We start from the raw sequence: 24,351 nt of genomic DNA, 5'->3' as shown, positions 1-24,351 counted from the left end.
GCAAGGATGGCTCCTGATAAAGGTGCCTGCTGCCCTGCAGAAAAAAAACTGAGTTAAACTTTTAGGACCAATACAGTTGGTGGAAGGAGAGAGAGAGAGTCAGCTCACACAAGTTGTCTCCTTGCCTACACATACAAATTAAATATGTAGTAAACCAAGTTGACTGTCTTATGTTGGGCAAAAGTCTTCCACTAGTCTTAATGGCCTCTAGAGCCACTTCTGTTCGAACACCAAGACTGATCAATTCTAGTAGCTCAGGCCTTTAATCCCATCACATGTGGGACAGAAACAGATGGACCTCTGTGAGTTTGAGGCCATCCTGATCTTTGCAGTTATTTCAGGCCAGCTAGGGGTGAAGCAAATATCTAAGTCGATTCCTCTTGAAGACCCGTGACTTTGATGGTGGACTCAGTGTCCCCCTTGCCCTTACTGACTCTAATGTGATCAGCTTCAAGGCTTTGGTACACTCATCAGGAACAGACTTCAACAAGTTTAACGACCTACCAACAAATGTGAAACAATCTGTGATCTAGAGCTTGAATCAAACATTACTTCTTTGGGGCTGAGGAGCCAACCCAGGGCTTTCAATATAATGAGTCTATTCATCAACACTCAGCTTTATGCAAAGCCACTTTTTTCAAGCCAAATTGTACAGTACCATGCCAGCTGATATAAAATGGGCAATATATATCAGTAATCCTTCCCCTAGATTCAGGCCACATAATTCAGTAGACACTTCCCTAAGATGCTCAAACAAGACTCTATCTGAAAAATGACAATGGACACCCTAATACTGAAGTAAAGACAGTAGAGAGCTTGGAACTGAAATACTGTCCTCAGAAAGAACACATGCTCTTAACCACAAGGCCATCTCTCCTCCTCGTAAATTCAGAGTGTTTTAATTAAACAAAATTAGGTTTTGTTTATTATTTTGGGGTATGCATGTATGTGAACATGCCATAGGAAACGGAGGTCTGCAGACAACTTTAAAGAATTAGTCTTCTAGTAGTGGTGACACACCCCTTTAATCCTAGAATTCAGGAAGCAGAAGCAGGAGGATCTCTAAATTCAAGGCCAGCCTGGTCTACAGAGTGAGTTCCAGGACTATCAGAGCTATACAAAGAAACCATGTTGGGAAAATCAAAAACAAATAAACAACAAAAAAGAGTCAGTCTTCTCATTCCTCACACAAAAGTCAGGTCCTGGTCCTGATGCAGACAGCAAATTTATTTGCTGAGCCATCTCAAACATACTCCATGACTTTTTTGTTTGAATTGTCATACCCATCTGTGAGATGCATGTTGGTCATTCCAGGAAACTCTGAGAAGGAGACCTTAAACTTTACTGCACATGAAGTTTGAGAGTCTCATGTATGAACTTGACATGAGGAACCAGGTAACAGTGGTTCCTTTTCTCTGCAGATGGATTGATGTAGGGCTGACTGAATTGAATTAGGAAATATTTCAATACTTGGAGTTGAGCTATGGAAAGTTCTCTTCTTAGACAACCTATAATGGGTTCTGGATGTATGGAGAGATATGTATTTTGTCATCCATCCATGTCCTCAATGGGATATTCGATCCCTGAGCATTGATATGCTGTAAATAACTTCAAATGTGACTTCCAACAAGGGTTAAATATGGGAGCATTGTGTGTGAAATATCCCTGTCTTGGTATTCACTTTTTACTTCTTGTTTAGTATACTTCCTGAAGATTCCTTTATGCTTCCTGACAGTCAGCACACAACCACAATGATTTCTCATCTCTATTTTTAATTTTAAAAAAGTGAATCCTAGCTTGACCAGCCTCCAGTGACTATACGAACAAAACAAATAGAGCTTGTTGTTTCTTTCATTTTCTATCCTTTGGGGCAGTGGGAAGCCACAAGGTAGGGTAGACCTGGGAGGACCAGGAATTAAGGATGACTGGAGTACACGATGAGAATTTCCCATTTAATCAATAAAAATATGTTTGAAAAAGTGACGAAGGTAAAATAGTGTGATAGCAAAGTCTTTTATTACCATACAGGCAAAAGGGAACGTAAAGGAGTAGCTTCAGAGATAGCAATGCTACAATGCAGACAAATGACAATTCCATGGTTAAGATAGAGTTCTTAGGTTGATTGGGTTCTAGAGGCCAAGAATATGAAACTTATCCATCTATTATAGCTTTTTACTTGAAGGTTACCAGCTCAAAGGGAAATGCTTAAAGAATAAGGCCCCATAGTGAGATGATCCTGTTGTTAAATATTAGTTATCTCAGCACTCAGGAGGACCAGAATTAAAGGTCAGAAGTTCAAAGGAAAGTATGGGTTATGAGGCTATTAAGAAAAAGAAAAATGAAAGAAAAAAAGAGTAGTGTGGAGAGACTCCATTCCCTTTGTTCTATGTTTTAATTTTCCTTCAGCCAACTTTATGATCCAACTGAACATCTTAGCATGAACCACTCTTGTACATCTTTGTTTGGGAGAAATACACCCAGGATAATGTAAGAGTATTGGCCTTTATCTGGAATATAAATAAACAGATTTGATAAGTTTACTTATTAGAAGTAGATTTAAAACTAGAAGTATCCAGTGTCACAGGAATGACCCTGTCTCAGAGTTCAAGCTTTCTAGGTGTTCTGAGTGTACTTGTGTGGCTCTATCATGTATGAAAGTTTATGTCCTTTGCACACTGGCTTTGAGACAGTGACTTCAACCCTGTTGTCTTAAGCTAACAGTTTTGCTTCCTCAGCCGTTAAATGGTGCAGTGGGTGAGTACCACCAAACTAAGAGGCAAACTTTGAGAGTAATAAGTGACGACACACTGGGAAGAGACAGCTCGTGGTCCTACTGTGCCCTTCTTACTGTGATATTAGGTTTGAGTGTTGATAACTGCCAAGTCCTACTTCCATCAAGGGCTGCTTACATTGGCATTGTGTCTGAAATGTCCTTGTCTTAGAAATCATGACAGTCTGCACACAACCACAATGATGATGATCAAGTACAAGACTTCTGATCTCTACTTCTTTTTGTTTTATTTTATTGATTTTGTAACCCAACTTCATTTTTCCTTTCACTTCTCTTCCTAGCACCCCAATACCCACTTCTCCATTTCTCTTCAGAAAAAGAGAGGCCTCCCATGGATCTCTAATATCCATGCTATATCAAGTAGCAGTGACACTAGGCACCTCTTCTCTTATTAAGGCTGAGAGACAAAGCAGGAGAAAAGGGTCCAAACTATCTTATACCTGTAGGAATGGCATAGATAAAAAAATTACAAGTGACAGCTCATGCTGGTGAGTATGTGGAGCAAGGGGAACACTCCTCAACTGATGCTGAGAATATAAAATTGTAAAGCCATTATGGTATCAATATGGTGGTTTCTCAGAAAAATGGAAATTGATCTATCTCAAGACCCAGTTATACTACTACTGGGCATATACCCAAAGAATGCTCCATCCTACCACAAGGACATTTGCTCAACTATGTTCACAACATTTTTATTTGTAATAGCCAGAAACTGGAAATAACCTAGATGTGCCTCAACTGAAGAATGAATAAAGAAAATGTGGTACATTTACCCAATAGAGTATTACTCAGCTGTTAAAAACAAATGGATGAAACTAGAAAAGATCATCCTGAGAGAGATAACTCAGACGCAGAAAGACAAACATGGTATGTAAACATGCTACAATATAGACCCAGAGAAACTAAATAAGAAGAAAGGATCAAGGGGTAATGCATGGATCTCACTGTGAAGGAGAAATAGAAAAGACAACACCAGTGAACAGGGTGAGACATCTGGATAGGGGTGTGAGGATGAGAACAGGAGGGTCATGAGGATGGCAGGGGATGGAGGGAAAGAGTACTGGGAGAAACATTTCTGGGAAGAGCTAGAAATCTAGTGCAATGGAAACTCTCTTGTCTCTATTTTGAATAAACAATTTGAGGAAGAAATATTTGGATACCAATTCTCTTGTTATCTAAATGTACAGGCAAAAGAGAACATATGTTGGTTGGAAAGATGGCCTAGAGGTTAAGAGCACTGGCTGCTCTTCCAAAGGTCCTGAGTTTAATTCCCAGCAACCACATGGTGGCTCACAACCATCTGTAATGAGATCTAGTGTTCTCGTCTGGCCTTCAGGGATGCATGCAGACAGAATACTGTATACATAATAAATAAATGAATCTTTAAAGAGAGAGAGAGAGACAGAGACAGAGACAGAGAAGATATGTCACAGCTTCAGGGACAGCCACACCAAAATACAGACAGAAATCACAATTACAGGTTTAAGATTACAGGTTTAAGATCCAGAACTAAGTTTGGAGAGAGTTTTGAGGTCAAGAGTATGACATTTGTTCAAATATTGGAGGGTTTTGTTTGAAGGTGTTCCCTTGTAAGGGCCCCACTCAAGTCTCAGTGGATATCATAATCTGCAATGAATAAAAACTCAGTGCATATTTGACTTTGTCAACCTGGATCAGACTTTGGGGAGTCTATTGCCAGACTGTTCACTGGCAGCCCATTGAAAGCATAGTACAATTTAGGCAAGTGTTCCAGGCAGCAACCAGTCCAATCTGTCCAATTCCAGATGCAAAATAAAGCTCAGGGTGTGACTACATAGAAACTTTCTTACAAAGTACACATGACAATGATGATGGCTTCTATAGCTAAAAGGCCCATATCTGGTGTGGTGTGATCTTGGACCAATAGCATAGAGGTTAGCAGGCCGTAAAGTATATGTGACCTGTAGTCTGGGATAATCATTCTGAGGAATTTGGGTGAAGTCTGCCTCTATAGCTAAAGCTCTCCAGGTCCTCAACAAAATCCACTCTGGGTTTTCGAGATGGAATGTAGGTGTTTTTTTTTTTTTTTTTATCTCCACTGAGGAGACATCCCTGCATGATTAAAATTCCTGGTATTTGCCGGGCAGTGGTGGTGCACACCTTTAACCCCAGCACTCGGGAGGCAGAGGCAGGCAGATATCTGTGAGTTCGAGGCCAGCCTAGACTACAGAGTTCCAGAAAAGGCTCAAAGCTACACAGAGAAACCCTGTCACGAAAAAAAATATTCCTGGTATTCTTAATGCACTGTGTCCTGAAAAATCACTAACTGTGAAGAACACCAGACAATACTCCTCCAGGTTACTGGGGTCCCACACTACCTTTAAAAGCTACCAGAACAACATGTACAAGTATTAATTATTTCTCTGATGCCAAATCATCACTTAGAAATGCATATAATTTTATCTCTGACTTTACCAGTCTCATGTCCCTTCATCCCATTGTTCTTCATGTCAACCTGAGTCCCTGTGATCTGAACCATTTGCACTCCATTTTCGTTCCAATATATTAAGCACTGTGAAGCCATATGCTATAGAACCCCTTGATGAGAGACATGTCTGTCACATGCCATGACTTGGTTATGGCGATGGGGAAAGAAACAGATATTGAAATGCTGGGAATAAGTGGGCTGTGCACTCCGATGAATACACACTAGCAACCCATAAAACTCAGCACATTTTATTATAGGCAATCGAGGATGTCCAAAGTATACATACACTCCCAACACTAGGCTTCCATTTTTAGTACCAGAAGAAACCTTATCCTACCTATGGACAAAGGCAAAAAAGTCTGTCCTCCAGGCTATAGAAACAGCAGTGAAAACAGTTCAAGCAGGTTCTTGTAGAGAAGGAGACTTTCTTGGGCTGCCTTTCAGCCCTGAGTATATCCACCAGCTCAGGACAAAGTAGCATAAATTTGTCTTGAAGTATTCTCAATTCCTCATAGCATTCCAGAGGTGCGGGGTACTTCTCATGGGTCAGCTTGCTCAGCTTGGCTGTGTGACGTAGAAGGTTCTTCAGGACAAGCAGAGAGATGTTATTATTACAAAAATTGACCATAGTAAGCTGGGAGCATTGGCTCAGGGAAGGCAAGATAGCATTGAAATGACAGTCCCTCATCTCACACTCCTCCAATTCCAGGGTTTGCAGGGTACTCGAGATTCTCTCAAGGAGAAGCCCAAGAAGCTTAGGGCATGAATCAGATAGCTCTACACCTATCAGGTACAGATGTTTGAGCTCCTGGATGTTCAGGCACTGGCTCAGGTAGTCCAAGTCTGAATGGGAGAGCCAGCAGTCACCGATTGACAGGGTCTTCATGGGGTTCTTCAGGCACCTAGGGAGACATCAAGAGATTAGTTATGCCAAATAGTATTGAAGGGGATTGGTGGGAATGAAAGCAAGGCATATGATGTTTTCCCCAAATTCAGTCTGTCTATATGATGGAATTATTCAGCTTCATCCTAGCAGTGTCTTTAAGAATCCTCTGATATGGGCCCTGGGGCACAGCCAGTCCCCAGGAACCCCCACCCAACTCTAGCCCAGTTTCTGGCCAGCAGGGAAAACCTCTGAGGCCAGGCTCCTCCTACCAAACCCCCATCAGACCCTGCAATCCACAAGACCACACCCTACCCAAATACCCATCTGCCTGCGACCCCAGTAATTTCCTGAGACAAGGAAACCAATCTGCTAGCTCTCACTGGATCAAGAGTTGAGTGACTCTTCTCCCACCCAGAGAGTCCTGCCTCTAGGACCCAGATCCTGGGGAACAACCAGTCCTTAGGAATCCCCATCCACCTCTGCCCCAATTGCTGATCTACAGTGAAAACTCCTGTGGCCAGGCTCTCCCCACCAAAAACCCCCATCAAACCCTGCAATCTAAAAGACACACACACTACTACAATACCCACCTGCTCGAGACCCCAGTAACTTCCTGAGTCAAGGAATCCACCAGTTCTCATGTGGATTCCTGAGACACAGGATCTACTAGCTCTCATTGGACCAAGAGAGGCTTCATGAGAAAAAGAATCCACCAGCTCTGACTAGACCAAGAGCCCTGAGAAGACCAAGAGGGACTGAGCCACAGAATCAGCTAGCTTGGATTGGAATAGGAGTAGTTCCCTGATATACAGAATCTGCCAGCTCCAATTAAACCAAGAGCTAAGATTGAGATATAGACACAACCAGCACAGAGTGTACCAATAGCAGCTCATTCTGACACAGGCACCTCTTGCACCTAATAGAGGAAGAGATGAGTAGACATCAGGGCAAAAATACATACAACAACATAAAGAGCAATACGGTATCACCAGAACCTAGCCTCCTATAACAGCAAGACCTGAACATCACAATGTAGAAGAAGCAGAAGAAAGCAACCTTAAAAATGAAGATGTTAGAGGCCTTTAAAGAAAAAATGCAAAATTCCCTTAAAGAAATTGAGGAAAAGGTAAACAAAAAATTGGAAGAAATCAATAAATCCCTTAAAGAAGGCCAAAAAAAAAACATTAAAAAGCAATTAAACATGTGAAGGAAACAGTCCAAGATCTGAAAATTGAAATAGAAACAATGAAGAAGACACAAACAGAGGAAATGATGGACATAGAAAATCCCGGTAAACAAACAGGAAGCACAGATGCATGCAAAACCAACAGAATGCAAGAGATAGAAGACAGAATCTCTGGTGTAGAGGTACAATAGAGGAAATAATTTGTCAGTCAAAGAAAACACCAAAGCCAAAAAAGTCATAACACAAAATGTCCAGGAAATCTGGGACACCATGAAATGGTGAAACCTAAGAATAATAGGGATAGAAGAAGGGGAAGAATACCAACTCAAAGGCACAGAAAATATATTCAACAAAATCATGGAAGAAAACATTCCCAACTTAAAGAAGGAAATATCTATGAAGATACAAGAAACTAATAAAACACCAAATAGACTAGACTGTCCAAAGAAGTTCCCTTCTCACATAATAATTAAACCACTAAAACACAGAATAAAAAAAGAATAGTAAGAAGAGCAAAGGAAAAAGTCAAGTCACTTATAAAGGGAGACCCATCAAATAAAACCCAACTTCTCAATGGAGACTTTGAAACCCAGAAGGTCCTAAACAGATGTAATGGAGACACTAAGAGACCATGGATGCCAGCCTAGACTAATACACCCAGCAAAACTTCCAACCACCATAGATAGAGTGAACAAGACATTCAAAGACAATACCAGATTTAAACAATACCTATCCCCAAATTCAGCCCTATAAAAAGCACTAGAAGGAAAATTCCAACATAAGGAAGTCAGATACACCCATGAAAACACAGGCAATAGATAACCCCACAGTAGTAAATCCCAAAGAAGAGAAATGAACACAACACTACCACCAAAAAATAACAGGAATTAATCACTGGTCATTAATATCCTTTAATATCAATGGACTTAATTCACCTATAAAAAGACACAGGCTAACAGAGTGGATACAGAGTAGGACTCATCTTTCTGCTGCATATAAGAAACATGCCTTGCCCAGTGGTGGTGGTGGTGTACATCTTTAATTCCAAAACTCAGGAGGCAGAGGCAGGTGGATCTCTGTGAGTTCAAGGCCAGCCTGGTCTACAGAGTGATTTCCAAGACAGGCTCCAAAGCTACACAGAGAAACCCTGTCTCAAAAAACCTAATAAAAAAAGAAAAGAAAAAAGGAAAAAAAGAAAAAGAAAAAGAAACACACTTCAAGTTAAAAGCCAGACACTACCTCAGTATAAAAGGCTGAGAAAAGTCTTTCCAATCAAATAGACTTAAGAAACAAGCTGATGTAGCTATCCTAGTATCCAACAAAATAGACTTCAAACTAAAAATCAAAAGAGAACAAGAAGGACATTATATACTCACCACAGGAGAGATCTACAAAGATGAAGTTTCAATTCTGAACATGTATGCCCCAAATACAAGGGCACTCACATATGTAAAAGAAACATTACTAAAGTTAAACCACACATCAAACCCCACACATTAATAGTGGGAAACTTCAACACCCTACTCTCATCACTGTACAGATCTGCCAGATGGAAACTTAAGAGAGAAATAAGGGACCTGACTGATGTTATGACTCAAATGGACTTAATAGATATCTACAGAACATTCCACCCTAACACAAAAGAATATACCTTCTTCTCAGCACCTCATGAAACCTTGTATAAAATCATCCACATATTCAGTCACAAAACAAATCTCAACAGATACAAAAACTAAAATAAACCTCCTATATTCTTTCAGACCATCATGGCTTATAGTTAGATTTCAACAACAACAAAATTACAGAAAGTCTACAATCTAATGAGAACTGAAGAATGCTCAACTTAAGCACCAATGAGTCAAGGAAGAAATAAAGAAATTAAAGACTTCCTAGAGTTCAACGAAAATGAATTTACTACAGAGACAAACTTATGGGACACTATGAAAACAGTGCAAAGAGGAAAATTCATAGCACTAAATGCCCACATAAAGAAGTTGGAGAAATCTCACACTAATGACTCAACAGCACAACTGAAAGCTCTAGAACAAAAAGAGACAAACTTACCCAGGACAAATAGACACCAGGTAATAATAAAATTGAGAGCTGAAATCAATGAAATAGAAACAAAGAGAACAATATAAAGAATCAATGAAACAAAGAGTTGGTTCTTTGAAAAAAGTCAACAAGATAGACAAGCCCTTATCCATCCTAACCAAAGGCAGAGAGAGAGAGAGAGAGAACATCCAAATTAACAAAATCAGAAATGAAAAGGGAGATATAACAACTGACAATGAAAAGATCCAGAGAATCATCAGGTCATACTTCAAAAAACCTGTAGTCCACAAAATTGGAAAATCTGAAAGAAATGGACAATTTTCTGGATAGGTATCACATACCAAAGTTAAATCCAGATCAGATAAACTATTTAAATTGACCTACAACCCCTAAGGAAATCGATACAGTCACCTAAAAGTCCAACCAAGAAAAGTCCAGGACCAGAAGATTTCAACAAATAATTCTACTAGATTTTCAAAGAAGAGTTAATTCCAATACTCTTCAAATTGTTCCACGCAATAGAAGTGAAGGAACATTACTAAACTCCTTTTATGAGGCTACAGTTACTGATTCCCAAGTCACACAAAGATGCAACAAAGAAAGAGAATTACAGACCAATCTACCTCATGAACATTAATGCAAAAATATTCAATAAAATACTGGCAAACATACTCCAAGGACACATCAAAAAATTATCCACAATGACTAAGTAGGTTTCATCCCAGGGATGCAAGCATGGTTCAACATACAAAAATCTGTCAAAGTAATACACCATATAAACAAACTGAAAGAAAAAAAACACATGATCGTCTCATTAGATGCTGAAGAAGCCTTTGACAAAATCCAACACCCCTTCGTGATAAAGGTCATGGAGAGACCAGAAGTAAGGGACAAAACCTAAATATAATAAAGGCAATTTACAGCAAGTCAACAGCCAACATCAAAAACAATGGAGAGAAACCCAAAGTGATTCCACTAAATTCAGGAACAAGACAAGGGTGACCACTCTCCCCATATTTATTCAATATTGTACTTGAAGTTCTAGCTAGAGAAATAAGACAATAAAAGGAGATCAAGGGGATACAAATTGGAAAGGAAGAAGTCAAAATTTCACTATTTGCAGACAATATGATAGTATATATAAGTGACCCCAAAAAATTCTACCAGGGAACTCATACAGCTGATTAACGCCTTCAGAAAAGTGGCAGGATACAAGATCAACTCAAAAAAAAAAATCAACTATATACAAATGATAAAAGGGCCGAGAAAGAAATCAGAGAACCATCACCCTTTACAATAGCCACAAATAATATAAAATACCTTGGTGTAACTCTAACTAAGCAAATGAAAGACCTGTATGACAAGAACTTTAAGTCTCTGAAGAAAGAAATTGAAGAAGATATCAGAAAATGGAAAGATCTCCCATGCTCATGGATAGGTAGGATTAACAAAGTAAAAATGGCAATCTTACCAAAAGCAGTCTACATATTCAATGCAATCCCCATCAAAATTCAAACACAATTCTTCACTGTCCAGGAAAGGACAAAACTCAATTTCATTTGGAAAAAAGAAAAACCAGGATACCTAAAAGAATCCCGTACAACCAAACTACTTCTGGAGGCACCATTATCCCTGACATCAAGCTCTACTATAGACCTATAGTATAAAAACCAGCCTGGTATTAGCATAAAAACAGACATATGGACCAATGGAATCAAATTGAAGATTCTGACATTAATCCACATACATTTGATCACCTGATTTTTGTTTGACAAAGAAGCCAAAACTTTACAATGGAAAAAAGAAAGTATCTTCACCAAAGGGTGCTGGCATAACTGGATGTCAACATGGTAAAAGATGGCAAATAGATCCATATCTGTCACCATGCACAAAACTCAAGTCCAAGTGGATCAAAGACCTTAACATAAATCCAGTTACACTGAACTTGATAGAGGAAAAAGTAGAAATACTCTTGAATGCATTGGCACAGGAGACCACTTCCTAAATATAACTCAAGTAGCACAGACACTGAGAGCAACAATTAATAAATGGGACCTCTTGAAACTGAGACTCTTTTGTAGGGCAAAAGACATGGTCAAGAAGACAAAAAGAGCCTACAGAATGGGAAAAGATCTTCACCAACCCCACAGCTGACAGAAGACTGATCTCCAAAATATATAAAGAACTCAACAAACTAGACATCAAATTAAGGAACAATTCAATTAAAATATGGATATAGTGGTGGTGGTGGTACACACCTTCAATTCTAGCACTTGGGAGGCAGAGCCAGATGGATCTTTGTGAGTTCAAGGCCAGCCTGGTCTACAGAGTGAGATCCAGGACAAGTACTAAAACTACACAGAGAAACTTGTCTTGACACAAAACACAAAACAAAACCAAAAACAAACAAACAAACAAAAGAGGACTACATAGCTAAACAGAAAATTCTCAAAAGAATAATTTCAAATGACCAAAAGGAATTTCAAATTTAAGGAATTGCTCAGCATCCTTAATCATCAGGTAGATGCAAATCAAAACAACTCTGAGATACCATCTTACACCTGTCAGAATGGCTAAGATCAAAAGCATTGCACACAGCTTATCTTGGAGAGGATGTGGAGCAAAGGGGACACTCCACTGTTGGTGGGAGTGCAAACTGGTACAGCCACTTTGGAAATCAGTATGGCAGTTTCTCAGAAAATAGGGAATCAATCTACCTGGAGATTATAAAATAAAATAAATATTTTATTTTATATCCTAAATAATTAATAGAATCTCTTCTTTGTATTTTTTTAGGAGCAATTTGTAATCCCCAACAAGGCAAATTTTTTTTTACTTCTTTAAACATTTTTTTTAAAGTATCTGTATTTGAGTTAGCTAGTAAAATATCATCTATATAATGATAAATTATAGATTTAGGAAATTTTTTACGTATCACTTCTAATGGCTGTTGTACAAAATATTGACACAGAGTTGGGCTATTTAACATTCCCTGTGGGAGGACCCTCCATTGAAATCTTTTAACCGGTTGAGAATTATTATAAGTAGGCACTGTGAAAGCAAATCTTTTTTTGTTTTTTTCTTGTAAGGGTATTGAAAAGAAACAGTCTTTTAAATCAATAACTATGAGAGGTCATTCTTTTGGTAACAGAGTAGGCAAAGGAATTCCAGATTGTAGAGAGCCCATTGGCTGAATTACTTTGTTAATTGCTCTAAGGTCTGTTACCATTTTTTATTTACCAGATTTTTTTTTAATAACAAATACAGGAGAATTCCAAGGGCTGGTTGACTGTTTAATATGTTGAGCATTTAGCTGTTTTTTTATCAGCTCTTCTAAAGCCTGGAGTTTCTCTGTTGTTAAAGGCCATTGTTGAACCCAGATAGGCTTGTCTGTTAACCATTTTAAAGGTAGAGCTGTTGGTATTTTTGGAGGATTATCAGTTGTTGTGTCCTGTTTTTGTATAATATGGATGGCTGGTGACCACTCAAAATAATGTCTTTTAATATTTTTCTCAGAAACATGTGTTAGTTTATGATTTGTTTCTGAGATTGGAGGGATTTTAATCTGAGTATTTTATTGTTGCAACAAGTCTCGACCCCACAGGTTTATAGCTATGTTAGCGACATATGGTTTTAATTTTCCTCTCTGTCCTTCTGGACCTATACATTTTAGCCATCTTGCACTCTGTTTCACTCTAGATAATGTCCCAATTTCTAACAGTTGAACGTTTACCTCCTGAAGAGGCCAAGCTGGATGCCAAAATTTTGGTGTAATTATGGTTATGTCCGTACCTGTGTCTACCAGACCAGACAACAAAACACTATTTATTTTTATCGTTAATTTTGGTCTCTGTTTATTAATAGAAGTTTGTCAAAAAAAATTTTTTATGTTTTTTTTTTAATTTTTTATTTTTTATCATCTTGACCAGCATGATTTATTTTAATAGTCATTTGGTTATTTAATCGCTCAGAGCAGGGATTTCCTCTACAGCTGCAGGAAAGGTTTGAACTGGTTTTGTTATGGGAGTTTCCCGAAAACTGAGGCAAAGGATTACCCTGTCTGTCCTTTGTTGATCTACATTCCTTGGTCCAGTGTTTTTCCTTACCACACCTTTTGTATACTCCAGAAGGAAGGGGCCTTTTGTTGTCATTGTTTCTTGAAGAAACATTGCTTTTAGGAATGACCTGTTTACAGTCCCTTTTAAAATGTCTTTGTTTTCCACACCCAAAACATCTAACACTCCTCAAACCTTTTGAAATTACTTCTCCTACCCACGTATCATTATGCTCATCAGCCTCAACATTAATTGTTTTTCTAATCTAATCTTTCAAAGGTGTAGATCTTGTCTTTAATGGCCTGATTATTTTTTTGTATGTTGTATTTGCATTCTCAAATGTCAAAGCTTTAATTATTGTCTTACTAGCTTTTGATCCTGAGACCATTTTGTTTACTGCTGAAGCCAGTCTTTCTAAAAAATCTGTGAAAGATTCTTTTGGGCCTTGTATAACCTTTGTGAATGACTCAGGTTTTTTTTTTGGTTCCTCAACTCTGTCCCATGCATTCAAGGCTGTCATTTGACATAAAATTACGGTTTGAACATCATATAAACATTGTGTTTGTATTGAAGCATATTGGCCTTCTCCAATAAGCTGATCCTGACAAACTTGTATTTTTTTATCCGTTCATTGTTTTTTTACGTTTCTAGTTTCATCCTTAAACCACGTTAGAAATTGAATTCTCTGGCTGGGTTCCAGAACAGCTTGTGCAAGGTCCCGCCAGTCCTGTGGTATAATCTTATTATATGTTGACCAAGAGTTTAACATTTGTTTTACATATGGGGAATGCATGTCATAAGATACTATTGTCTCTTTAAACCTTTTAAAATCTATCAGTTTAATTGGAGCCCAGATATTTTGTGTAGCCATTTGATCAGGCATCTGCTGTACGGTTACAGGATAAATTAAGGGTGACTGTGTGAAAACAGGCTTTCTTTCTGTAACCTTATGATCCAAACTTGAACCAACTTTACTGTTAATTTTTCCTGTCTGAATTTTTACAGGTTTAACAGGTTTTTCTAAAGCTGTTATCCTGGCACTTAAATCGACTATCTTTTTAAATAGTAAAATGAGAATAAGCATGGTGATAAACTGCATAATTTTCATAATATTAATCTTTTTATATAGTTGTTCCATTGTCAGACTGCCTAAAATTTTAAACAAAACCCAATTTTTTTTTAATGTACACAGGAAACCCATTTTTTTAAATGTGGAAAAAAATTGTCTTTTAAATAGTTTCCTTTATGACTTACCAAATCTGTGTAGAACAGTAGAAATCCGAGCGAATTTCAAAACAGCCACCTAGAGTCCTAGGTGTAAATCCAGAGAGAGAGAGAGAGAGAGAGAGAGACAGAGAGACAGAGAGACAGAAACAGAGAGACAGAGAGACATTGGGTAATAAAAAAAACTACAGAATTAAATCAGCCTATATACTTTAAGGATGTGCTGACCTCAAAATGGAAACCAGGTATGTATTACGTTGGGGACGAGGTTTTGCTTTTGTTTCTACAGGAGAAGATAAGCTGTGGGTACCATCAAAATTGATAAAGGTCCGATTTGAACAAGAAAAACCTCTTAATTAGAGGAGGTGATAGTTCATCAACCAGCATGAACATCCAATTTAAACTAACTTGTACCTGTAACACATGTCTTTTCATTTAATCAGATAATAACTTGCCAAAAAGAAACATCCCCAAAATTAGTCTTGGGGGAAGGTTTTTGTTTTTGTCTTTTAGGAGAATGAAGGTTAAGGAATCTAAAGAACACAAGACAAATGAGACAACTAAAAAAAAGGGACAAATCATCTATCCCAGGAAACAGAATGAAACGGTGTATGGGTATATATTATCTAAAAAATTTTATGTCTTCTTAAATGTTTGTTTCTGCTTTTCTCTAAAGATTTAACACTATTGGTTTTCTAATAGTCCCAGTTCAATTAAAATTTAAAGATGACTTTGGAGTTGGAGAATGGCTCTCTCCTTCTTTAAACTCAAACATGTTGTTAAAATAAAAATACAAACTCCCTGTATCATGCCAGAATAAAAGAGCCATTTTCTGCTATGGGACAGGACAAAAGCCAAATTAATTAGAGGACTATTCTATTACTAATCTCAACTCTTTTATTCTATTCTGATTCTTTAAACTTTTCTTAAAGTATAAATTTTATATCAAAATTTACAAGATTAATATATATAGATATATATATATATACATTTTAAACTTTGTTAAGATATAAATGGTCATATAGAGTACTAACTAATTCTAAAAAAAAGGCTTCAATTAGCTACATATATATGTCTTTGTGTTCGAGTCTCTTATCAGTTTTCTGCAGGAAATCACGGCCAGGCCTAACATCAACTGAAGTCTCCGGAAAGAAGATGGGGCCCCACAACAACAACAATTCCACGTAGACAATAATAATATCACTAAACTGACAAACATCATCTACAGATCAGCTTTGAACTACAAGGTGCTCAGAGCAATTTTGAGATGACTAGCTGAGATGATCCAGTCTCAAAGACTACTTAAATAAGGACTTGAGATAAACCCTAAACTTTGGCTTTATACACAGACTGGATAATAATAAAGGATATAGTTACCTTTCCTAGAATTTGACAATTAACCTAAATTTTTCTTTCAGGATAAAGATAACTTCGCCCATACCCAACAGGAAACAATTTTAAGAATATGACACCCACATTGCCAAAGAAGTGGTGTGGGGCAGGTGGTTTTTTGGTTCTTTTAATGAGTTTTGGGTCTGGGATAATTTTCATTGTTTAGGGGGGTTGGTTACAAGTTGTTGTCAAGGGTTAAGAAAAAGGCTAAGCAAAGGAGATTAGATTTAAGGTTCTTATTTAAAAAAAAAAAAGAGAAAGAAAAAAAAAAGAAAAAGATAATTACTACTTTTAAATACTTTACATTATTACCAACTATTAGGATATAAAAAAATAAAAGTTAGTAGTTATAGACATTACAATAGAAATTGTAGTCATATTAGATATGTTTTAAAAAATTGAACAGATATATTTTAGACAGGTCATCTTCAAACCCTTCAGAGATCTACAGAATATGGCATTTAAAATGTTTTAATAACTTAAAAATTTTTCTTTTTTGAGACATGTCGGCTCCTGGCAGTACCAATCTACTTCAGAGAAAATATGGGCATTAAAGAAACTGCATATGGAGTTAACTTTCTTTGTGGCAAAAGTTAGCCACTGGACAACAAAGTATCCTCAAATCAACAGGACAAAATGGACAGACAGAACACAAAACAAAGGACTACCGATTCCTGCCAAAACAAGTGTGGTTATGGCTTTATCAGAAGGCATCTTCTGAGGCCAGGACAATATGGCACCATCCCTAAAGTGGACTTCACAATCTGGAAAAGGTACAGTGTCCTTTTCTTTGAAGGCAGCTGAACAGGCAGTGGGCCGATGGCTTCTGTTGTGCAATGGAACAACAACTGAAAGCTCATGCCTCTCACTAGTAGACTGGCATTTAATAGAGGGATGTGGAGAAGAAGGGGATGCTGAGATGAAGCCATATATACACAGCCAAGAAGAATGGACAGCTGAATTAAAAAACTGTCAACAATTTCCAAAATTTAAAATCCTGAATCATGACAGGACACTAGTGAAATTCAGGTGTTTCTGGTACATGGACTGCTCTCACCCAATGTGAGGTTGAACTGTTGACCTTGTGTACAGCCTACTTCACAGATGAGTCTGTCGGATACGATAGGCCTATAGGCTGAAGATGATGCCCCAGCACTGTGAAGAAACCTCAGGTGACTGTCCAGGCAGCTGGCTGTTTCTGTCAACTCACAAAATTTTTGGAAGTTGCTTTTGTGCACTTCCTGTTTTTATTTTTGTTAGCTAATATTATTTCCTTCTTGGGTCTCTGAGGGAGTTGAAGATTAGTTAGTTATAGTTAAAGATTAATTAGGATAGAAAGTGAATTAGATACATTTTAAACTTACTAAAATAGGATAGATAAGGAAATTATTTTCTCTGATTTGTCAAATACAAATGGACTAGACATCGTTTAGGTATTTGTTACTTGTATATATTGTATATAGTTATTGTACTTTTGTATATAGTTTTTCTTTTGTTAGTTATAACCTTTTGCCTTTTTTCTTTTTATTAAAATAAAAAAGGGGAAATATGGTGATATTTTATTTGTACTGAAATGTGATTTTAATTTTATATTAATAAATAAAGTTGCCCTGGGGTCAGAGCTATTAGAGCCATAGCAAGAGCGTGGTGGTTAGAAGAGCTAGGTAGATTTCTGTGTGTTCAGGGATACAGCCAGTATTGGAGACATACGCCTTTAAGACCTGGAGGGCGGTACTTACAGGCAGTGATGAGGCAGTCATGTGGTTGGGTTTACAACCAATGAGAAGGCAGAACAGAAAGAATATTTAAACACGGAAAAACAGGAAGTAGCTCTCTCTCGGGGAAGCTAGGAGCACTGCAGGAGGTAAGATTTTATCTCTGAGCTCTGACCTCTCGGCTTTCTCTTTTACCTTGGCTCTGTGTTTCTTATTTTAATAAGACGATTGGTTACATCTACACCCAGCTATACCACTCTTCGGCATATACCCTAGGAATGCTCAAACATACCACAAGGAAATATGCTCAACTATGTTCATATCACCATTATTTGTAATAACTAGAACCTGGAAACAACCTAGATGCCCCTCAAGTGAAGAGTGGATTAAGAAAATGTGGTATGTATACACAATGGAGTACTACTTAGCACAGAGAAACAATGACATCTTTAGTGGCTAGCTGTTCCAGCTCTGTCCAGGAATTACTACCCCAAATGATGCTTCTGGTAACTGTCACGCCTACAAGGTAGGGCCAAGACAGGAGGCTGAAGACCTGAGATCTGGAAGTGCAGGCTCTCTTGGTTCCTGGATCCTGGATGCTGGAGGTAGACCGAGCAGAGTTCTCCAGAGAACACAGCTGGATTGTGCTTCACCTTTCCTGGAACCTGTAACCTATCCCTTCACTTGTAAGTTACCCCACAAAATAAACCTCCCTTTTAACTAGGTGGAGTTGCCTTAATATTTCAACCAATAGACATCATGAAATTTGCAGGCAAATGGATGGAACTAGAAAATATCATCCTGAGTGAGGTAACCCAAACTGAGAAGGACAAACTTGGTATGTACTCACTCATAAGTGGATACTAGATGTAAAGCAAAGGATAATTAGACAACAATCCACAAATACAGAGTAGCTAACTAACAAGGAAGACCCAAAGAGGGATGCATGGATCGCCCTGAGAAGGGGAAATATATATTTCCATGAGTAAAATGGGGATGAGGAGTGGGCAATGGAGGTTAGGAGATAGGGGATGAGAACAAAAAGGAATGGGATGGATGAGCTGAAACAGGGATGGATGGGGAAAGCAATGAAGAAATACCATGATAGAGAGATATCATGGGGATATAGAGAAATCCAGTGCTGGGAAAGTTGCCTAGAATCCCCAAGAATGATCCCAGATGGGACTTCTAGAAATAGTGGAGAGGGTGCCCGAACTAAACTGGCTTTCTCCAGTGATCAGATGGGTGAAAACCCTAACTGTCATCATAGAGCTTTTCTCCAATGACTGATGGAAGCATATGCAGAGATTCACTGCCAAACACCAGGCAGAGCTCCAGGAGTCCAGTCAAAGAGAAAGAAGAGGGATTCTATGAGCAAATGCATCAGGACCATGGTAGGGAAACATGCAGAGACAACCAAACCAAACCAGTGGGAAATCATGAAAGGTGGATCAACAGCTGTGGAGCCTGCATGGGACTGAACTAGGCCCCCTGCATGGTGAGACAGTTGCATAGCTTGATCTGCTTGGGGGGGCCCCCTGGCGGTAGGATCAGAATCCATGTCTGGAGAATGAGCGGGCTTTTTATATCACCCTACCTATGATGGGACACCTTGTACAGCCTAGAGGCAGGGGAAGGGCTTGGAATTGCTTCTACTGGATGTGCCTCCCCATGGGAGGCCTTGCCTTCTTGTGGGTGGGAGTGGAGGGTGGGTTGGGAAGGGGTGCTGAGGAGAGGAGGGAAGAGGGGGGGTCTTTGATTTGTGTGTAAAATGAATGAAAAATTTTTCTTAATACATAAAAAAAGAGTCACCTGATATGTGTGTTCCCCACCACTGCTGTGTCCAGTTTCCCCAACTTCAAACCCAATACCACCTTTTTCCCATCTACTCAACCCCTTTTTGGACCCTAAACAACCTTTTATGCATGAACAATTACAGGTGTGCTAGTGCCTGTTCACACATGTCTGAGCATAGGGCTCATCTGCCGGGTTAACCTATGTCTCCACCACTGCTAGGTTCACAGTGGTCAGACCATCAAGGACCCACTAATCTGTAGAGAAAAGGATATGGTTACTATGTTCTGGAGGAAGCTCTCCATCCTTCCTTACCTGAGCCACTTTTCAAGGCAGCCTGTTAAAAAGTAGATATTAGATACAGAGAGATTCTGGAGACAAGGGAATCTGGAGATCTGAGAAAGCAACATGCTTATCCATTCTTGCTCTGCAGAAGCAGCAGATCTTAAGGGCTTCTGAATTCCCTTTAGCTCAAGGGTATGAAGATTTCTCATCTGCTCCAAGTAAGGAAAAAGCTGTACCATGAATTCAAGTGACCACTGGGTCAGTTCCAGCTTCAGGATACAGTCTAGATTTATCAATTTGAAGATCTGTACAGCAGCAAGGACCGGTGAATCCCAAATCTTCAGCTTTCTACAGCATAGATGAATGGAATCATTTCGCTGCTGGGCCCACCGTAACAAGTACCAGTCACATTGATTGAACCTGGCCTTTATGAGTTCAAGATCAGTTACTACCTTAAAACGTTTCTTCACCTCAGAGTTAGGACTGATTTCCACTGGTTGCTCCTGCCCCTCGGCTTGTGGTGAGCAGTCACCTTCATGGGTTCCTGCCCTAATGCTCCAGAAGTCATGGTCCACATCCGTCAAATCAAGCACTCTGAGTTTTGACCTCCTGTTGGTAAAACAGGTAGAATTCCCAGAAGACAAGACAAGATACATCTTACAGTCTACTTCTTGTCCACATCTCATATCAGCTTCCCTTCCAAATCTTTGCTTTCTCAAAATCAAGCCTCATGCTCAGTGAAAATGGATATTTGCCAGCAAGGCATCTATCTCACCTCCCTCCATTCCATTCCCATTAACCCCAGCCTCATTCCATTTTTAACTGTGGAGCTGGCAGGGAGAGGCCTATTCCTCAATGGCTATGTCTACTCTTGTGCCCTCCACATTTGCCATTAATTGCCCAGACGCCTGAGACCTGGCCCAATCCTCTGCAGTTCTCTACGCTGATGCTATAAGAATCCTCTGATCCACCTTTGGCCAAGTTCTCCCTGTCCCCAGTTGTTCCTTCTCTGCACCCCCACAGCCTTCCTCCACCCTAGAGGGGCCCTGATTACCTGGGATGAACCTTGTCTGCAATCAGCACATCTAGTCCAGCAAGCAGAGCTTTCAAATTCTCCAGGTGGGGGTTCTTTATCAGGGCTCCTACAGAAAGGTCTGGGAATGGCCATATAGGGACCATGGCCCTCACAATGTTTGTACGTCTGTCATTGAAGGCCTCCTCAAACATCTCCGGGAGCAGCCCCACAGGCAGGTCCTCCAGAATAGAAATGGTCAAGTCCTCCTCCCTCAGCATCCTTTGTCTTGCCAGCTGTTTGAGTGTGGGTGGGGCCTGGTCTCCCATCATGACTGGTTTTCAGGGATAATAATGCTGAGGAAGCATGAAAGAAAAGACACCATTCAGAAAACTTAGGAGGCCCTTCTTCCCACACAAGAACCTCTCTGTGGTGATGGTGGACATCTCAGTTTTCACATTTTGTTCACCATGTGATGGTTTTAAAGCCACACTTCTCCTGTCTGCAGTGTGAAGCCTCTCAAAAGCATGCTCTTTCCCAAACACCCCATCCTATTCCAACCACAGTTCAGGTGAGTCCATTTCCACTAAGGGCTCTCCAGGAAGCCTGAAGGCTCACCCATGTGGTCAGTTCTCCAGGACCTCAAAGAAAGCAAAGGAAACATCCAGTTTCCAACCTTGCCAGTCTCTGTTCACCTGGCTGACCCAGCCTGGAATAATTGAGGGAATCTGTGAGATGGACATCATTAGTTATTGAATTCACTTGTTGGTTATCACTGGTCCTGATGTTTCAGGAGGCTTGCAAGCTTGTATTCTCTGTGCTACAGAGCTGAACAGAGTAAGAAAGAAACAGCCTGCCAGTGGTGGCCCATGTCTTTAATCCCAGCACTTGGGAGACAGAGCCAGGTAGATCTCTATGAGATGGAGGCCAGCCTACTCTACAGTGCAAGTCCCAGGACAGGATCCAAAGCTACACAGAGAAACCCTGTCTTGAAAAACCAAAACAAAACAAAAAACCACTAAAAAGTAAAAAGTTGGTCAATAAACCTTCAGTAGCTACTGCCTAGGTCTGTAATGTTTGTAAAGCATCTGGGAAGGACTCTGGAATGGAAATGATAATTTACATGTCACAGTCAAGAAACTCACTAGTCCAATATCATGGTTACTTACTCCTAGAGTTCTAGAACATCCTACTTGAGGTCTCCCAAAACTAATGGAACATTATAATTTGAACATTGAGACCAGGGAAGCAGGCTGCTTCCTGCAAGATTCAGAACATCCTAGTCTCCGTGATGGGACCATGGATCAACCAGCAGAGAAAAAGGACTTCTTGCTATTGTGGTTGTTGTTACAGGATCTCAGCCTAGGCTGTCCTAGGACTCACTCTGTATCCCAGGCTGGCCTTGAACTCAGAGAGCTCTGCCTGCCTCTGCCTCCCAAGTGCTGGGATTAAAGGTATACACAACCATTTCTAATTTAAATTGACCTAAACATCAGCACAAGCTGGGCGTTCGTGGCACATGCTTTTAATCTCATCACTTGGAGACAATTTCTATGAGTTCAAGTCAGCCTGTTCTACAGAGAGATTCTGTGACATGTCAAAATACCAAAAAGAAAGAGAGAAAGAGAAAGGAAAAGAGAAAGAAAGAAAGAAAGAAAGAAAGAAAGAAAGAAAGAAAGAAAGAAAGAAAGAGGAAGAGGAAGAGAAAGAAAGAAAGAAAGAAAGAAAGAAAGAAAGAAAGAAAGAAAGAAAGAAAGAAAGAAAGAAAGAAAGAGGAAGAGAAAGAAAGAAAGAAAGAAAGAAAGAAAGAAAGAAAGAAAGAAAGAAAGAAAGAAAGAAAGAAAGAAAGAGGAAGAAAGAAAGAGAAAGAGGGAAAGAAAGAAAGAGAAAGAGGGAAAGAAAGAAAGGATGAAAGAAAGAAAGAAAGAAAGGAAGGAAGGAAGGAAGGAAGGAAGAAAGAAAGAAAGAAAGAAAGAAAGAAAGAAAGAAAGAAAGAAAGAAAGAAAGAAAGAAAGAAAGAAAGAAAGAAAGAAAATGAAAAAGACTAGCAGTCAAATCTTTTGACTGATTCGTGTGTAACTACCCCCCAGAATTTCCTGGAGTTCAGGTTCACCCTGATATTCACAGTGGAACTGCCTCTAAACAGAGACACTACAAACAGACTCAAATAATGACTTTGACATAAACAAAACTTGCTGGCTCTGATTATTATCCAGCAGAATCTCTGAGAACTTGAGGCCAGGCAGAGTTATATAGGAAGTTCTTGTCATAAAAACAAAAAAATTAGCAACTAAAAGAGATAGAAATAATACATTGAGGTGAACCTAAGGCTAGACTCTGGGTGAGACAGGGTGACTTGATGGAGGTAAAGGACTTACTTACCTGATCTGAACACTGGTAACAGATTTCCAGATCCTAGCCCTGGGAGACGATGACTCCAAGAGGCTCCTGGCTCCAAGACTGAGGATATCTGATGGTTCTGACCCTTATACACCTTTCGACACACCTCCCAGATGAAATCTGAAGTCTGATTGAATGACTGAGGCTCCACCCACTTCTTTTGGAATTTTGATGTTGTCTGTGTGGAGTGGATCAGATCTTCACCCATGAAAAGACTTAGACTAACTAAGGCAAAAGTTACTTACCAATTCATTGACCTAACTAAGGCACAGTGACTTGTTAGTTATGGTTTGATGGACTTAGTTTCTGAATCGTTTGAGATGGGGTTTTACAGTGTACCTAAGCTTAGCTGGAACTCAGTATGGTGTTAGTATGGTGCCTAGACTGGATTCCAACACTCAGCAACTATTCTGTATCTTACTGCCCTGTGATATGTGTGGGAGCCCATTTTCAGGTTCCTCGTGGCTTTACCCAACAGGTCCTCATAGAGGGGATGATCAGGACCATGGGCCTGAGTGCAGGTGTCTGAGATGGTCTGCCCTTGTCTGTGCTGGGGGGAGGTTCTTTGCTCCACACCTTGGCGTCTCTATAAATACCCTGGGGCAGAAACAGTCGGCCATTGGGAAAGGTTCCAGGCCCTACTCAAGGCTAGCCTTTATTTTCCATCTGTTTATCTTCACAATCTAAACCTTCTATCTAATATTTCCTGCTGCTCACACTCAAGAAAACACTGGGCATCTGTGGGGTTGGTGGGTAAACGTCCCACTTAATGGCGCCATGAACGGGGACTAAAGAAAAAAGAAAAGAAAGGGGGGGGACTACAGACAAAAGTGGGGGACTACAGACAAATCAACAAGGACTAAAGACAAAGTAATGGGGACTAAAGAAAAAGGAAAATAATAGTTTCATTACAGAGTTTTTGACGGAAGTATATATATTATTGTGGGGCAGGGGTTTTATCCTTGAGAGAAAAGGAAAATGGACTGGAAGGATATCCAATGCTGCAGCGCAAAATTCTCTTCTGTCAAAATTTTCTATCTTCTGTGATACCTCAGTAAAACCCCCCACTCTATCCCCTACAAGCAAAGA

The 24,351-nt window shown here is 39.4% G+C and overlaps 1 protein-coding gene across 2 annotated transcripts; it reads right to left on the bottom strand.

Annotated features, from left to right (window-relative positions):
• Nucleotides 1–5,490: 5,490 nt before the first annotated feature.
• Nucleotides 5,491–23,455, bottom strand: LOC143272058 (oogenesin-3-like). 2 transcript variants are annotated; one of them, XM_076565629.1, is made up of 4 exons: nucleotides 23,245–23,455; nucleotides 20,905–21,218; nucleotides 19,881–20,459; nucleotides 5,491–6,160 (listed from the first exon to the last, which is right to left on the bottom strand). In XM_076565629.1, exons 2-4 carry the CDS (start codon nucleotides 21,192–21,194, stop codon nucleotides 5,596–5,598), a joined length of 1,434 nt encoding a protein of 477 aa, XP_076421744.1. In that variant the 5' UTR covers nucleotides 21,195–21,218; nucleotides 23,245–23,455; the 3' UTR covers nucleotides 5,491–5,595. The 2 variants fall into 2 exon arrangements, with proteins under 2 accessions (XP_076421744.1, XP_076421745.1); XM_076565630.1 differs by lacking the exon at nucleotides 23,245–23,455 and having other exon boundaries at nucleotides 20,905–21,579.
• Nucleotides 23,456–24,351: the final 896 nt, after the last annotated feature.

The sequence above is a fragment of the Peromyscus maniculatus genome, chromosome 2 (assembly GCF_049852395.1).
Source record: "Peromyscus maniculatus bairdii isolate BWxNUB_F1_BW_parent chromosome 2, HU_Pman_BW_mat_3.1, whole genome shotgun sequence".
Classification (NCBI taxonomy): domain Eukaryota; kingdom Metazoa; phylum Chordata; class Mammalia; order Rodentia; family Cricetidae; genus Peromyscus; species Peromyscus maniculatus.
The sequence above is the reverse complement of the archived record's forward strand: the minus strand, read 5'-3'. Positions and strand labels throughout refer to the sequence as shown.

Excerpts from the sequence above, each read along its gene's own strand:
- LOC143272058 (XM_076565629.1), bottom strand. The coding sequence starts at position 21,194 with ATGATGGGAGACCAGGCCCCACCCACACTCAAACAGCTGGCAAGACAA. Across the intron at positions 20,460-20,904 it reads GCAGACAAGGTTCATCCCAG|GAGGTCAAAACTCAGAGTGC; the intron begins GTAATCAGGGCC and ends TTTTACCAACAG. Across the intron at positions 6,161-19,880 it reads TGCCTTGAAAAGTGGCTCAG|GTGCCTGAAGAACCCCATGA; the intron begins GTAAGGAAGGAT and ends ATGTCTCCCTAG.